Below are 17,463 nucleotides of genomic sequence, written 5' to 3' on the forward strand. Positions count from 1 at the left end.
AGTGTTGTGTCCGTCGCTGCAACCCGGTTGTGTTGACCTGTGTAGTCATATAAAGACACATTAACTCATGGCAGTTACTTGTGAACGTAAGTTGTGAATATATATTTACACCAGCTAGTTTATGCTGGGCATTTACCATTACCCTTGTATTGGCATCCCTTGATGTTACTTGTTGGTGATAACTCCCTACTGTGTGTAGGAGAAGTGCAATGTATCATTCAGTAGTGTCTATAGCATCACCCATCATACCTGTATTTACATTGGACAAGGAAAGGAACCTTTGGAATAAACATTACAAAGTCTAGATTTTGTATTTGTTTTTCAAGTTTGCCAGGTGGAGCCGTCACGCCCATTATGTCCATGTTAACCCACTATGGAAGATGAGGATCCGATGACACGTGACACCATACGACGTACAGCTGTCATTTGGAAGCCTTTGTTGGTCGCTGAAACAAGACGTGCTCACTCTCAGTATCCCGCTGTTTGTTTTTAAAGCTGTATACAACCATATTGTAGCCACTGACGACGGCCTGTAAAGAGTCGTCTGAGGACCAGATAGTCTAGTTATTGACATACGAATAACAATACACTTTGTGTACAATAACATGCAATCAATCGAGTCACCGAATCTGACCGCCAGATCCCTTTAGGTGCCCCTTGGGATCAGTACAGGTAGCTGGGGACACAAGTCTAATCCAGCATTCCCACAAGGTCAATGTCCAAAAGAGCTTCGAGCCCAAACAATAAGTTCATAATAGCACCTTTGTGCTGGATGGTCTCATTCAGCCTACCAGTAGATGAGTACCACAATTACTGAGAAACAAGGTTTTACTCTTGTACCGGGAGTTTATTTGACCCGAACTGTACCTGTACATGGACCAGTTATGTCGATTCTAGGTTTTGTTTGTTTTGTTAGCATCACTCGGCAATATTCCAGCTATATGACGGCCGCCTGAAACTAATCAAGTCTGGAGCAGACAATCCAGTGATTGACATCTTGAGCATCGACCCATGCAGTTGGGATACGATGACATACATCAACCAAGTCAGCGAGCCTGACCACCCGATCCCGTTAGTTGCCTCTTACGACAAGCATAGTCGCCTTTTACAGCAAGCATAGATTGCTGAAGACCTATTCTATCCCGGATCTTCTTGGTAGCCCATCTAGTGAGTATATTGTAAAAGGGACCCGCCTCAAAAAAGGTCCTTGGCAATCCTTTGCTGGTTGTAAGAGGCGGCTAAATTGGATCGGGTGACGGCTGATTGTGTGTCCTAGTGCCCGACGGAGTGGGACGTTTTAATGGTATCTGGTTTGTCTGGCCCATATTATTTTACAGGTAGTGATGCAGCTGGAATGGGCTGACTGTGGCTTAAAACAACTAATATCGGGTTTGCAGACTGGTTGCATGGTCCTGGTCTTGTCACATCAGTTGGAACCTCGACACGTTGCTGTGTTTAATAATACGCTAAGACTGACCATTACTAAGACCAATGCTTCCACAATGGACAGGTTCAAGTACCGCCCTAACTTTCCATTCAAGAGCGACCAGTGAAGATCCGGGTCAGAATATGTCTTCACCAACCCATTCTTTCCGTGGCGACTAACGGGATCGGGTGGTCAGGCTCGGTGACATGGTTGATGCATGTCATCGTAACCCAATTGCTCATGATTTCAATCACTAGAATATCTGGTCCAGACTCGGTTATTTACAGCCCGCCGTCATATAGCTGGAATATTGCTAAATACGATGTTAATCTACCAGCAAATAATCCAGTATCCCCAAAGTTCATTATGAAGTCATCAGTATTAATTAGTGTAGCTTCAGTGATTCACTAGTATAAATGTGCACTCACGGTCATAGTTGGACATGGTCCATATTAAGATTTTGTCATATATTTCAGGTGTGTTGGGGTTGTTTTGTTTTGTTTTGTTTGTTTGTTTGTTTTTTTTTTTGGGGGGGGGGGAATTTAGTGACATGTAAAAAAGAAATGTTAATGTGCGGCGTTAAACAACGAACCAAAAACAAACAAATTCATTCACGAACCATCGGCAACTCAACGTCAATAACTTTTACAATACTTTTACAATACGTTATCAAGAAATTGAACATTGAGATGCGATATGTTACCACGAACTGTTTAGTAGGGTGGGCGTTGTGTAGTTTTGCATACTCACCAAACAGAGACCCGGTGTATCCGAACCAGTCCCAACAGCCCTGAGAGTTCGTCGCCGTCGATATTACTTGAGGGTAGAGGATGATGATGTTGTTCAAGTCACCGACTTCGTTGTAGCCGGCGTCGCGGACATACGCCTCCCCCACAAACATCCTGTAGGAGATATACATTGATTTACAAATATAAATTCATGTGCACATTTTGTGAACATATATACATAAACGTAGCTGTATGGTTACTTTGGGCGACACTGTTGATATATTAGGATATATCAGAATGTTTTATCTGGTTGTATACTCTTAACTGAGTGACGGACTAACGGCACTTTGAACAGTTGGTTATTGTGTACACACAAACGCAGACAGGTACTCGCACACACAGTGAGACACGCGCACACACAGACGCACGCTCGCACGCTCGCACACTCACATAGACGCGCACACGCAGACATGCGCGCACACAAACACGCACGCACGTTCGCACCCTCACATAGAAGCGCACACGCATACAAGCACGCACTCACGCACACATAGACACGCACGCACGCACACACACAGACGCGCACACGGAGAGACATGGCCACACACACGCGCACACAAACACAGACGCTCACCCACACAAATACACACAGACTCGCACACACATAAACACACAAATACAGACACAGATACACACACAGACACATATACACGCGCGTGCACACACACATGCACGCACGCACACACACACACACACACACACACACACACGCACACACACACACAAACAAACATTTGTTGCACTGTATGCTCACCTTCCCATCTTACATCCATGGAACGCCACATGCAGTCTGCATTCTGAAACGACACTGTGGTGTATGAACCGGTAACAACGTTCATTCAGCTGTGTCTTAAGATGAAAGGACGCACGGTCAGTTTTCAAAACCATGACTTTACATAGTGTTACTTAATAAATACAGGGACACCTTCTATTCCTTCGAATTCGCGTGTTGTAACCAAACTTGACACGGGTAGACTTACTGTGTTGCTTGTTGGCACACCCTGTCGGGACATAGATATAGCCAACGCTATCCATGCTGTAGGCGGAGGGGAGCGCCAAATGGAAGAAATCATTTTGGTTGAACTGTAAAAACTGAAGATAGGACATGAGTTGAGTATGTGGCCAACCGAACATTGAAAATTATCAAAGTTCTTCAAAAGCCGTTATGTCAATTAAATTCCATGTTTGGACAATATCGTCCAATCTATGTTCAGTCCCTCCAGCGATTGGCTGAAGTTATTCCCGCCTGCTGCACCACCATACGAACACACAACCCTGTATACTGGGTGTTCCTTTGGGAGAAAACCTGAATAAAGCGACGTTGCTTATATTGCTTAATGTGGACAGTGGTTGAGTTCACAATATCTATTCCGAAGGAACGTTATTGGAAATCCCAGATGTCGCCTTGGTGTGAATCGTGTCAAGGTTATATTGGCAACGTTTGTGATGAGAGTCGTGTTGTTCTGTGTGCGTTCACTCACCTGTCCATTTGCCTGTGTCTTTGAGTTTGGTTCCTGTGGGCCAAATAGTAACAGTGGATCAATTTTCACAATAATGATACAATGATATCACATTTACCGTCAGCCAACAGTCAGAGGCACTGACAGTACCAGCGAAGTGTCTCAAAAAACTATTGCATCACTGATTACAGAAACATGACATAAATATGTATACATGTACACTCTGTGCGTGATTAAATGTTGATTTGGTAAGCAGTATGCCAGCTTGTAAAGAAGCGTGTCTGGACCAGCGTGAGAAATAACCCATGCTGTCGAGATACGATTCATACAATCAACCAGGCTACTCGCTGACCACCTAATCTTCACTAAAGTCGGATCTCGCGAGAACCATGGGGTACTAGGGATCTATTCCAGCCTTGAATGCCACAACGAGACAAGTATGGGGCACTGGAGATCTGTTCTAACCGTCACCTCCACGGGGAGACAAGCATATGGTACTTGAGATCTGTTCTAACTAGGATCTCCACGGCGAGACAAACATGGGGTACTTGAGATCTGTTCTAACCGGGATCTACACGGGGAGACAAACATGGGGTACTTGAGATCTGTTCCAACCGGGACCTCCACGGGGAGACAAACATAGAGTATTTGAGATCTGTTCCAACCGGGATCTCCACGGGGAGACAAGCATGGGGTACTTGAGATCTGTTCCAACCGCGAACTCCACGGGGAGACAAACATGGGGTACTTGAGATCCGTTCCAACCGCGAACTCCACGGGGAAACAAACATGGGGTACTTGAGATCTGTTCTAACCAGGATCTCCACGGGGAGACAAATATAGGATACTTGAGATCTGTTCCAACCAGGATCTCCACGGGGAGACAAGCATGGGGTACTTTAGATCTGTTCTAACCAGGATCTCCACGGGGAGACAAATATAGGATACTTGAGATCTGTTCCAACCGGGATCTCCACGGGGAGACAAACATGGGGTACTTGAAATCTGTTCCAACCGGGATCTCCATGGGGAGACAAGCATGGGGTACTTGAGATCTGTTCCAACCGCGAACTCCACGGGGAGACAAACATGGGGTACTTGAGATCTGTTCCAACCGGGATCTCCACGGGGAGACAAGCATGGGGTACTTGACATCTCTTCCAACCGCAACCCCACGGGGAGACAAACATGGGGTATTTGAGATCTGTTCCAACCGTGAACTCCACGGGGAGACAAACATGGGGTACTTGAGATCTGTTCTAACCGGGACCTCCACGGGGAGACAAGCATGGGGTACTTGAGATCTGTTCCAACCGGGATCTCCACGGGGAGACAAACATGGGGTACTTGAGATCTGTTCTAACCGGGATCTCCACGGGGAAACAAACATGGGGTACTTGAGATCTGTTCCAACCGCAAACTCCACGGGGAGACAAACATGGGGTACTTGAGATCTGTTCTAACCGGGATCTCCACGGGGAGACAAGCATGGGGTACTTGAGATCTGTTCTAACCGGGATCTCCACGGGGAGACAAGCATGGGGTATTTGAGATCTGTTCCAACCGGGATCTCCACGGGGAGACAAACATGGGGTACTTGAGATCTGTTCCAACCGGGATCTCCACGGGGAGACAAACATGGGGTACTTGAGATCTGTTCTAACCAGGATCTCCATGGGGAGACAAGCATGGGATACTTGAGATCTGTTCTAACCAGGATCTCCATGGGGAGACAAATATAGGATACTTGAGATCTGTTCTAACCGTGACCTCCACGGGAAGACAAACATGGGGTACTTGAGATCTGTTCCAACCGGGATCTCCACGGGGAGACAAGCATGGGGTACTTGAGATCTGTTCCAACCGCGAACTCCACGGGAAGACAAACATGGGGTACTTGAGATCCGTTCCAACCGCGAACTCCACGGGGAAACAAACATGGGGTACTTGAGATCTGTTCTAACCAGGATCTCCACGGGGAGACAAACATGGGGTACTTGAGATCTGTTCGAACCAGGATCTCCACGGGGAGACAAATATAGGATACTTGAGATCTGTTCCAACCGGGATCTCCACGGGAAGACAAACATGGGGTACTTGAGATCTGTTCCAACCGGGATCTCCACGGGGAGACAAGCATGGGGTACTTGAGATCTGTTCCAACCGCGAACTCCACGGGAAGACAAACATGGGGTACTTGAGATCCGTTCCAACCGCGAACTCCACGGGGAAACAAACATGGGGTACTTGAGATCTGTTCTAACCAGGATCTCCACGGGGAGACAAACATGGGGTACTTGAGATCTGTTCGAACCAGGATCTCCACGGGGAGACAAATATAGGATACTTGAGATCTGTTCCAACCGGGATCTCCACGGCGAGACAAACATGGGGTACTTGAGATCTGTTCCAACCGGGATCTCCATGGGGAGACAAGCATGGGGTACTTGAGATCTGTTCCAACCGGGATCTCCACGGGGAGACAAGCATGGGGTACTTGAGATCTGTTCTAACCGGGATCTCCACGGGGAGACAAGCATGGGGTACTTGAGATCTGTTCCAACCGGGATCTCCACGAGGAGACAGACATGGGGTACTTGAGATCTGTTCCAACCGGGATCTCCATGGGGAGACAAACATGGGGTACTTGAGACCTGTTCCAACCAGGATCTCCACGGGGAGACAAGCATGGGGTACTTGAGATCTGTTCTAACCAGGATCTCCATGGGGAGACAAATATAGGATACTTGAGATCTATTCTAACCGGGACCTCCACGGGAAGACAAACATGGGGTTCTTGAGATCTGTTCCAACCGGGATCTCCACGGGGAGACAAGCATGGGGTACTTGAGATCTGTTCCAACTGCGAACTCCACGGGAAGACAAACATGGGGTACTTGAGATCCGTTCCAATCGCGAACTCCACGGGGAAACAACCATGGGGTACTTGAGATCTGTTCTAACCAGGATCTCCACGGGGAGACAAACATGGGGTACTTAAGATCTGTTCCAACCAGGATCTCCATGGGGAGACAAGCATGGGGTACTTGAGATCTGTTCTAACCAGGATCTCCACGGGGAGACAAATATAGGATACTTGAGATCTGTTCCAACCGGGATGTCCACGGGGAGACAAACATGGGGTACTTGAGATCTGTTCCAACCGGGATCTCCACGGGGAGACAAACATGGGGTACTTGAGATCTGTTCCAACCGCGAACTCCATGGGGAGACAAACATGGGGTACTTGAGATCTGTTCCAACCAGGATCTCCACGGGGAGACAAGCATGGGGTACTTGAGATCTGTTCCAACCGCGAACTCCACGAGGAGACAAACATGGGGTACTTGAGATCTGTTCCAACCGCGAACTCCACGGGGAGACAAACATGGGGTATTTGAGATCTGTTCTAACCGGGACCTCCACGGGGAGACAAGCATGGGGTACTTGAGATCTGTTCTAACCGGGATCTCCACGGGGAGACAAACATGGGGTACTTGAGATCTGTTCTAACTGGGATCTCCATGGGGAAACAAACATGGGGTACTTGAGATCTGTTCCAACTGCGAACTCCACGGGGAGACAAACATGGGGTACTTGAGATCTGTTCTAACTGCGAACTCCACGGGGAGACAAACATGGGGTACTTGAGATCTGTTCCAACCGGGACCTCCACGGGGAGACAAACATGGGGTACTTGAGATCTGTTCTAACCGGGATCTCCACGGGGAGACAAGCATGGGGTACTTGAGATCTGTTCTAACCGGGATCTCCACCGGGAGACAAGCATGGGGTATTTGAGATCTGTTCCAACCGGGATCTCCACGGGGAGACAAACATGGGGTACTTGAGATCTGTTCCAACCGGGATCTCCATGGGGAGACAAGCATGGGGTACTTGAGATCTGTTCTAACTGTGATCTTCACGCCGAGACAAATATAGGATACTTGAGATCTGTTCCAACCGGGATCTCCACGGGGAGACAAGCATGGGGTACTTGAGATCTGTTCTAACCGGGATCTCCACGGGGAGACAAATATTGGGTACTTGAGATCTGTTCTAACCGGGATCTCCACGGGGAGGCAAGCAAGAGGTACCAGGGATCTATTCTAACCCAACAAGACTGTATAATGCGTACCGGGAACCCCAACGGGCTCTTTACGAGAGAACAGTGATGGATTCTAAGACAGCTAGAGGCCTTCACAAGCTCCCTACATTACCACATTACTACAAACTATATCATTACGTTACAACCATACTACATATTGCTACAAACTATATCATTACGTTACAACCATACTACATATTGCTACAAACTATATCATTACGTTACAACCATACTACATATTGCTACAAACTATATCATTACGTTACAACCATACTACATATTGCTACAAACTATATCATTACGTTACAACCATACTACATATTGCTACAGACTATATCATTACGTTACAACCATACTACATATTGCTACAGACTATATCATTACGTTACAACCATACTACACATTGCTACAGACTATATCATTACGTTACAACCATACTACACATTGCTACAGACTATATCATTACGTTACAACCATACTACATATTGCTACAGACTGTATCATTACGTTACAACCATACTACATATTGCTACAGACTATATCATTACGTTACAACCATACTACATATTGCTACAGACTATATCATTACGTTACAACCATACTACCTATTGCTACAGACTGTATCATTACGTTACAACCATACTACATATTGCTACAAACTATATCATTACGTTACAACCATACTACACATTGCTACAGACTATATCATTACGTTACAACCATACTACATATTGCTACAGACTATATCATTACGTTACAACCATACTACATATTGCTACAGACTGTACATTCCTGAGTTACAACGTGACTACTTCATCACTATGTTGTACATGGTTGTTACCTGCAGTCCGCCGTAGATGTGGTTGAGGAGTTGAAAGGCTGCGGAGTAGTTGCAGTTGTTGAGGTAGGTTTTCGAATTGAGCTGATCACATGCTCCACCGTAGTTCAAGGTCGGCTGTTGAACCCGCCATATATGATAAAATACTTATCTCTTAAACAAGTATCTTGTAATATTTATTTAAGAGCCAATTGTTGAGTGATTAAATATTTTGGCTTGACGTTTTTAAACATATGAGAGGATTCAGTACAATGTAAACGGACGTGGAAGTGCAGAGACGCCATAGTGCTGAGATCTAAGTACATACAGTTATCTACTCGATTGTGGTCTGCAAAAGGTGACAACTGATTTCCGTTTTCTTTTCCATTTGAATTATGACTCGAAACAATAAATCACATGATTTATAAACTGTGATTCCTATTTGTTAAAGTGGCAACAGTCGGCGGTGTGTAAAGACGACATAAAGAGTAACGGCTTCCACGTCATCTACAGCGACGATATAAAGAGTAACGGCATCCACGTCACCTACAGCGACGATATAAAGAGTAACGGTACCACGTCATCTACAGCGACGACATAAAGAGTAACGGCTTCCACGTCACCTACATCGACGATACAAAGAGTAACACCATCTATGTCATCTTCAACATCGACTTACCATGCCGTGTTCGGCGTTGATGTTGAAGACCGTCTTGATGTGGGAGCTGGACATATAATGGCCGTAGTACTGAGCCACCTTCTGTCCAGCAACTGGTGGAACACAAAGTAGTGGGGATGACATCCTAGCAATATCATGGCGGGCACACACATACCCTTGCGGCAGGTTGAACCCATGTCGTCGGTATGACTAGAGAACGCCACAATCGCTCAAAAGAAGAACGAAAAACCTTTCCTCACTCCATGTCGTCATTGTCTTTATAATATTTCCCAGCCCGTCCGGATATAACGTGTCGATATGTCATTTAGAGGGTAGTGAGGTAGGTCAGTGGTTAAAGCCTCACCTAAGGTATTGGCTTGTCGTCCCACATGGTTACAATGTATGAGGCGCATTTTCGGTACCTCCCCAGTGAAATTACTGACATATTCTCAAAGCAGGGTAAAACCTTACACACTCTACCATCTGTGTATTTCTTTGTTACTTCAGACCGCCTCCGTAGTAGAGCGTCCGCCCGGTGAGCGGAAGGTCCGGGGATCGATCCCCGCCCGCGTCATACCAATAGACGTTAAAAGATGGTACATGTTGTTACCCTGTCTGGCGCTCGGCATTAAGGGTCTAAAACAAGGACTGGTCGGCTTGGAGCCAGTATACTGTGTCTGAGTGGGGTATTCATGTTAAACTGCGGCATGGTATCTCAGTGAGCTAGCACTATAAATCGGCATCCGTCAGGACTAGTACAAGCAGCCACACACACACATACACGTGCATGCACGACGCTATATAAGTGCAATAATCTTGGACTCGACGTTAAACCCCATTTCACCTCACCTCACCTCACCTTTGTTACGTTATACGTGACACGTATTATAACTTGTAGCAGGATCAGGAGGGGTACATGGGGTTTAATGCAACCTGACTTGCTCGTGGCGGGGTGTAAGGGATTCTGAGGTATGATAATAATGCATACATTTACTGGCTGGCCCGATACCATCCGTTATGTACTCAGGAGCATGCGTTACCTGGGTTAACTACAGAGTCTTTGGTGCCGTCAAAGATGAACACCCGGTCGTTCCTCATGTGGTATGTGGCGTCGACGGTACCAAACCACGCCCCTGATGACGTGATGGACTCGAGGGCGGTGACGCTGATCAGGGACGGGGACGTCATGCACGTCCCCACCGCCGTGGCCACTAGTCCCCCGGAACACATGAAGGGCGCTGAGGGAGAGGGCGGTATACAACGTTCTTTGTTGAGAATTCTGATTTTGTTACGAGGCATTCCATGTTATGGTACAAGTATGACATGAATAACACGTGTTGGTGAATAACACGTGATGATGATTAACACGTGTTGGTGAATAACACGTGATGATGATTAACACGTGTTGGTGAATAACAAGTGATGGTAAATAACACGTGATGATGAATGACATGTGTTGATGAATAACATGTGTTCATGAATAACATGTGTTCATGAATAACACGTGTTCATAAATAACACGTGTTGATGAATAACGTGTGATGATGAATAACACGCGATGATGAATAACACGTGATGATGAATAACACGTGTTCATGAAAAACACGTGTTCATGAATAACACGTGTTGATGAATACCGTGTGATGATGAGTGAGTGAGTGAGTATGGTTTTACGCCGCTTTTAGCAATATTCCAGCAATATCACGGCGGGGGACACCAGAAATGGGCTTCACACATTGTACCCAGTGTAATGATGAATAACACGTGATGATATATAACACGTGTTGATGAATAACACGTGATGATAAATAACAAGTGTTGATGAATAACATGTGTCAGTGCCACTCATTTATATCAGTGTCTAAAACAAGGCAAGCAGTGTAGTTCTCTCGAAATATTGTGCTCGATGAACGTAAGCATTCTCCGATCCCAGCAACAATTTCACATGGTGCAAACGGTAATGCTGAGTGGTGTTTGTTTCATACATGACAACACACCTAAGATAATGGTATGCGAGTAATAACAACCACCATTACCACATAATGACATGCATGTTCGTATTACAGAATCTGTCAGCAACAACCAGTCCATTTAGCCTCGACCTGATAATGACTTCTTTGGTGCAATGAGATAACGTAATTTTGATGTTCGGAACCATCCGCTTGACATTTTGCTTGTGTACTGGTCTTGGCGCCCTGGACATGGATTCCATCGGTTTCATAACGGTTCCAAACTTTCAACTCTCTGCCCTGCGATGTTTGCTATATCTATACTGGTTAGGGCGATATGGCTCGCCATCAGGAAATGTACAGTAGTTTTAAATGGAACGAAAGTTTAGCCCCATACGCATATAAAATACACCAAGCTACCTCAATATGTCTTGTACAAAGTTAAAAGGGGAAAAAAGTTTGACGGTGATTATAAATAAAATAAATATGAAATTGTTATTCGATGGTGATGTATTTGATACGAGTATCATAGTTGTGTTTTGAACAATAAGTTTGCAGTGTTTCAGAGACTATTTCAGCCCAGTCTTGCTTTGAGTAATTTTTTGTCAAATCCAATATTAAGTGTATACATTCGTTTGCCCGGCAGTGTATAACCAATATATACCAAATACTCATATCATATATCAGTTATCAATCAATCAGTATGGTCACAGTCACTGCCAGGTTGTCATAATATTATAACATGACAATATGCGCTACGTCAAGCTGCTCAGGCTGGAGTTGATGTCACTGATGACGTTACCTCCAGCTATGATGCCGGCGCCCATGACCTCCCTGGAGTGGACCACGTGGTACTGGGTGGCCATGCACGCGCCAGAAGAGATGCCGGACACGGACACCTTGGCCGTGTCCACATTGTAAGACGCTGAAACATACTACTGCTGGCAGAACACACGAATAACACTTGGAATAATAATAATAATCATCATCATCATAATAATAACAACAACAACAACAATAAACATCATAATCATAATAAATATATTATTTTAAATATATGACCCTCTTTTGAAAAATCTGCGTTGCCCCCATTCTTAACCATAGATTTGTGGAACAGTCTTGATCAGTACATGATATTGCACGAAGTGATGTCTATGCTGAATACAACATATACATGGGGTAAAAGTGGCCTAGTCGTCTAAATCCCTGTGCAGAGTTGCGTCCCTTGCAAGACACCATGATCGGAGGTTCGAATCCCAGCTTCGCCGTGATTATATTTCTGCGTGTGTATGTGCTCGCTGATTTCACCGATGTGGTAAACGTCTAAGACCTGCATCTCATCCTCCAGACACGCCATGATAGAGCTGGCATACTGTTCAAAGCGACGTTAAATCAAACTCACTCACCACAACCAATGTATACCGTAGTTTGATGGTATCAGGTTTACTTACCAAGCTTCGGTACCGCATGTAACAATGTACAACAGACGCCGAGTACAAGGTAGTGTACCAGTCTGCCCGTCAATGACCACGCCATTGTCGTAGAGAATCGGAATAAGGTTAGGCCCTTGAGATTAAAATTGCGATAAGATATAAACAAGATTGCCACTCATGATATATGACGTCACCGTGATTATGGCGTTAGCTTGTTCCGTGTTCCGATTGATAAATGTAATAAGGCTGCAAATATCATTTCACATTCATACTGAGAAGGTGTAGAGCGACACTTCAATGGTTATTTGCATTGTTGGGTGATACTCATATTCGAAAGAAACGTTATACGAAACATCTGAGGAGTGAGTGAGTGAGTAAGGTTTAATGCCGCTTTGAACAATATTCAAGTTGTATCACGGCATGTCAGCTTAGTGTGGGAGGAAAGCAGGTCTTAGACGTTTCCCACCATGAGCACTGTGTGTGTGCGTGCGTGCGTGCCTGCCTGCGTGCGTGCCTGCGTGCCTGCGTGCGTGCGTGTGACTGCCGATAGTAGTCCGTCCTAATACCGGTTTTAAAGTGCTAGCCCACTTAGGCATGGTATACTGACTCCGAGCCGACCCGTCCTTGTTTTGTGGTATGTGTGGTAAGTTTGGTAAGCGAAGAGAGGGATATAGCAAAGGGTGTGGTAAGGGAAGAGAGGGATATAGCAAAGAGTGCGGTAAGGGAAGAGTGGGATATTAAAGGGTGTGGTAAGGGAAGAGAGGGATAAAGCAAAGAGTGTGGTAAGGGAAGAGAGGGATATAGCAAAGAGTGCGGTAAGGGAAGAGAGGGATATAGCAAAGGGTGTGGTAAGGGAAGAGAGGGATATAGCAAAGGGTGTGGTAAGGGAAGAGAGGGATATAGCAAAGAGTGTGGTAAGGGAAGAGAGGGATATTAAAGGGTGTGGTAAGGGAAGAGAGGGATATAGCAAAGGGTGTGGTAAGGGAAGAGAGGGATATAGCAAAGAGTGCGGTAAGGGAAGAGTGGGATATTAAAGGGTGTGGTAAGGGAAGAGAGGGATAAAGCAAAGAGTGTGGTAAGGGAAGAGAGGGATATAGCAAAGAGTGCGGTAAGGGAAGAGAGGGATATAGCAAAGGGTGTGGTAAGGGAAGAGAGGGATATAGCAAAGGGTGTGGTAAGGGAAGAGAGGGATATAGCAAAGAGTGTGGTAAGGGAAGAGAGGGATATTAAAGGGTGTGGTAAGGGAAGAGAGGGATATAGCAAAGGGTGTGGTAAGGGAAGAGAGGGATATAGCAAAGAGTGCGGTAAGGGAAGAGTGGGATATTAAAGGGTGTGGTAAGGGAAGAGAGGGATAAAGCAAAGAGTGTGGTAAGGGAAGAGAGGGATATAGCAAAGAGTGCGGTAAGGGAAGAGAGGGATATAGCAAAGGGTGTGGTAAGGGAAGAGAGGGATATAGCAAAGGGTGTGGTAAGGGAAGAGAGGGATATAGCAAAGAGTGTGGTAAGGGAAGAGAGGGATATTAAAGGGTGTGGTAAGGGAAGAGAGGGATATTAAAGGGTGTGGTAAGGGAAGAGAGGGATATAGCAAAGGGTGCGGTAAGGGAAGAGAGGGATATAGCAAAGGGTGTGGTAAGGGAAGAGAGGGATATAACAAAGGGTGTGGTAAGGGAAGAGAGGGATATAGGAAAGAGTGTGGTAAGGGAAAAGAGGGATATAGCAAAGGGTGTGGTAAGGGAAGAGAGGGATATAGCAAAGAGTGTGGTAAGGGAAGAGAGGGATATAGCAAAGGGTGTGGTAAGGGAAGAGAGGGATATAACAAAGAGTGTGGTAAGGGAAGAGAGGGATATAGCAAAGAGTGTGGTAAGGGAAGAGAGGGATATAGCAAAGGGTGCGGTAAGGGAAGAGAGGGATATAGCAAAGAGTGTGGTAAGGGAAGAGAGGGATATAGCAAAGGGTGCGGTAAGGGAAGAGAGGGATATAACAAAGAGTGTGGTAAGGGAAGAGAGGGATATAACAAAGAGTGTGGTAAGGGAAGAGAGGGATATAGCAAAGGGTGTGGTAAGGGAAGAGAGGGATATAGCAAAGGGTGTGGTAAGGGAAGAGAGGGATATAACAAAGGGTGTGGTAAGGGAAGAGAGGGATATAACAAAGGGTGTGGTAAGGGAAGAGAGGGATATAGCAAAGGGTGTGGTAAGGGAAGAGAGGGATATAGCAAAGGGTGTGGTAAGGGAAGAGAGGGATATAACAAAGGGTGTTGTAAGGGAAAAGAGGGATATAGCAAAGGGTGTGGTAAGGGAAGAGAGGGATATAGCAAAGGGTAAGGTGAGCAAACGTTGAATTAGCATCTTACAAAAACGGCATTTAAGTGATTCAAGGCATACCTACATACCACGGTTACAGGGTACTTAGCATTTGGAATTAAGAGCACATAGAGTGCGATTCTTTTTGTGAATCACGAATTTTGGATGTAGCTGGAGAACTTTGCCTCTTGAGTAACTTAGGTCTGCACTGATAATTCTGTCACGTTGTCTGTATAAAGAACACAGTACACACACGTACTGATCTGCCGACTTCAGCAACCTATGCTTGTGAGAGACGACAACCGGGATCGGGTGGCCAGGCTCGCTAATTTGGTTGATGCATGTCATCCTATCCCAATTGCGTAGATCGATGCTCAGGATGTTTATCACAGGATTGTCTGGTCCAGACTCGTTCATCTAAAGACTGCTGTTATATAGCTGTAATATTGCGGAGTGCGTCGTTAAATAACAAACAAACAAACAGCAAACAAACACACTGCACATGCGTTCACATGGATATGGCCTGGCACCTGGAAATACAAAACAGGACAACTGCTCATCGATATATTTTAAACTCAACTATTTAAAAAAAACAAATAAGTTGTGGACATGCACAGCGACACATTCCTTGATTTAGTGCCGGGTTCTGCTGCTAAATCACATGATACGATGTGTGTCTTTGCTAATATGGTAATTTACACGAACAGGTTACATGCATGAATGCAGTTGGACATGTGCTGATGTAACTGATCCAGTTGTGTTATAGACTGTGCAGGTCAGCTGTGCAATCTGACCTACATATCAAAGCGTTAATTCAACAACCAGTCGGCTGTTCGTGATTTGTCCTTGAACAGATTAGTACCTGTGATCATAGGTTAGTTCAAGATATTCAAAGCCATATCAATAAATACAAATTCTAAAACATGGAGTTTGATTGAAAAAATATGTGTTCCAGAAGATATTGTGAAACTTATTTTGTCTCAGGTTTTACAATAGAGTGAGTGAGTGAGTGGCTGAGTGAGTGGTTGAGTGAGTGGTTGAGTGAGTGGTTGAGTGGTTGAGTGGTTGAGTGAGTGAGTGAATTGGTGGTTGAGTGAGTGAGTGAGTGAGTGAGTGAGTGAATGTGAGTGAGTTGGTGAATTGGTGGTTGAGTGAGTGAGTGAGTGAGTGAATTGGTGGTTGAGTGAGTGAGTTGGTGAATTGGTGAGTGAGTGAGTGAGTGAGTGAGTGAGTGAGTGAGTGAGTGAGTGAGTGAGTGAGTGAGTCTTAACGTGGCTTTTAACAATACTCCAAACCGCAGTTTCGCCTGTTTGTGGATTCATCCGTGTGTCAGACCAGGGACTCCATCTGTACAGCGACTCACAGGTTAGACTGAGCGGCGGTGTGCTGCATGTCAAGACAAACACAGTGTCCTAATATATGCATGTGTGGTAGGGGTGGACACCAGCTCTCCCGGGCGAGAGATGGATTTCTAACCCGACCTTCATACTTATACTGAGTGTATTTGTACACACCCTAATCTGTCTTGTAAAGAATGACTGAACTCTTCCCGCTGAAAATGCGGGACAAATCATCTAGGAACACTTTTGAACTGCGTTTATTTGAAGGTGGCATGACATAGTATTCGAATTTGGAAGTTTCGTGTAAAGTAAAAAGTGACTTCATATCAGGTTCATTGCAGAGAGCAGCACAAATAAATAGGACTGGCTCGGTTCAAATATCTTAATATTCACTAACAACGCACAGATTCAGTTGTCTAAAAAGGACTATGCACAGCGGCCGTTTGTGGGGTGAGCCATCGGACCAGCCTCGACCCTTCAACTCTCGGGTTAAGACATATTTGCCTAAATATTCAAGGTGCGAAACTAGCCTGCTAGGTTTCCAAAGCAAATTTGTCAATGGCTCTGAAGCAGTGCTGCGTAGAACTGCTTGAGGCGATATTTCTCACACTGCGACACAGTGAGTGTGTTTGCCCTTGCAGTATCACATAACGAAGACCGTTCGCCTTCCAGCCCCCCTCTCTTTATCTAACCTTGTTAAGATGCTCAAAGTCACGAAGTGTCTTCCATTCAAGTTTATTTTTGAAGAACGGAATGGGAACATGGTGTTTGCAGTACTTCAGGTAAATAACGAGGCGTCGAGGGGTCCACGCACGAGCTCAGTTGTACTAGACCTGGCATCTAAACTCGCCGTCAGCCGCGTGGGCAGGTAGTTAACAGGTAAGCCTATTATCTATTTTTATGTTTTATCATAGAAAGGATAGATTGTTGTAATTGTTTTGTCCTCAGTGAATCAGGTGCAATGGCAGCGTGCCACGTAAGTTCACACATGTCCGGTCAGGAAACACAGAATAACGTGTTTCCTTCATCACTGAATGACAGAAACGTGTGTATCTTCCTGTTCATATGAAGCTACAAAGTCTGGTGTATGCACGAGATTAGCACGCACTGCATACATATATAGCATAGGTCATCATAAAAATTACTAAGGTTGTATCGACCCTATACCATTGGATATGTGTCACC

General features: G+C 45.3%; 1 protein-coding gene across 1 annotated transcript; it reads right to left on the reverse strand.

The window, feature by feature from the left end:
- Positions 1-229: 229 nt before the first annotated feature.
- LOC124114758 lies at positions 230-12,770 on the reverse strand. The gene is made up of 10 exons (XM_048380559.1): positions 12,658-12,770; positions 12,009-12,131; positions 10,298-10,495; positions 9,279-9,370; positions 8,624-8,737; positions 3,696-3,728; positions 3,195-3,306; positions 2,969-3,011; positions 2,177-2,328; positions 230-446 (listed from the first exon to the last, which is right to left on the reverse strand). The coding sequence occupies exons 1-10, from the start codon at positions 12,740-12,742 to the stop codon at positions 364-366; spliced, it is 1,035 nt and encodes a 344-aa protein (XP_048236516.1). The 5' UTR covers positions 12,743-12,770; the 3' UTR covers positions 230-363.
- Positions 12,771-17,463: the final 4,693 nt, after the last annotated feature.

The sequence above is a fragment of the Haliotis rufescens genome, unplaced genomic scaffold (assembly GCF_023055435.1).
Source record: "Haliotis rufescens isolate VD_foot unplaced genomic scaffold, xgHalRufe1.0.p SCAF_31, whole genome shotgun sequence".
NCBI lineage: Eukaryota > Metazoa > Mollusca > Gastropoda > Lepetellida > Haliotidae > Haliotis > Haliotis rufescens.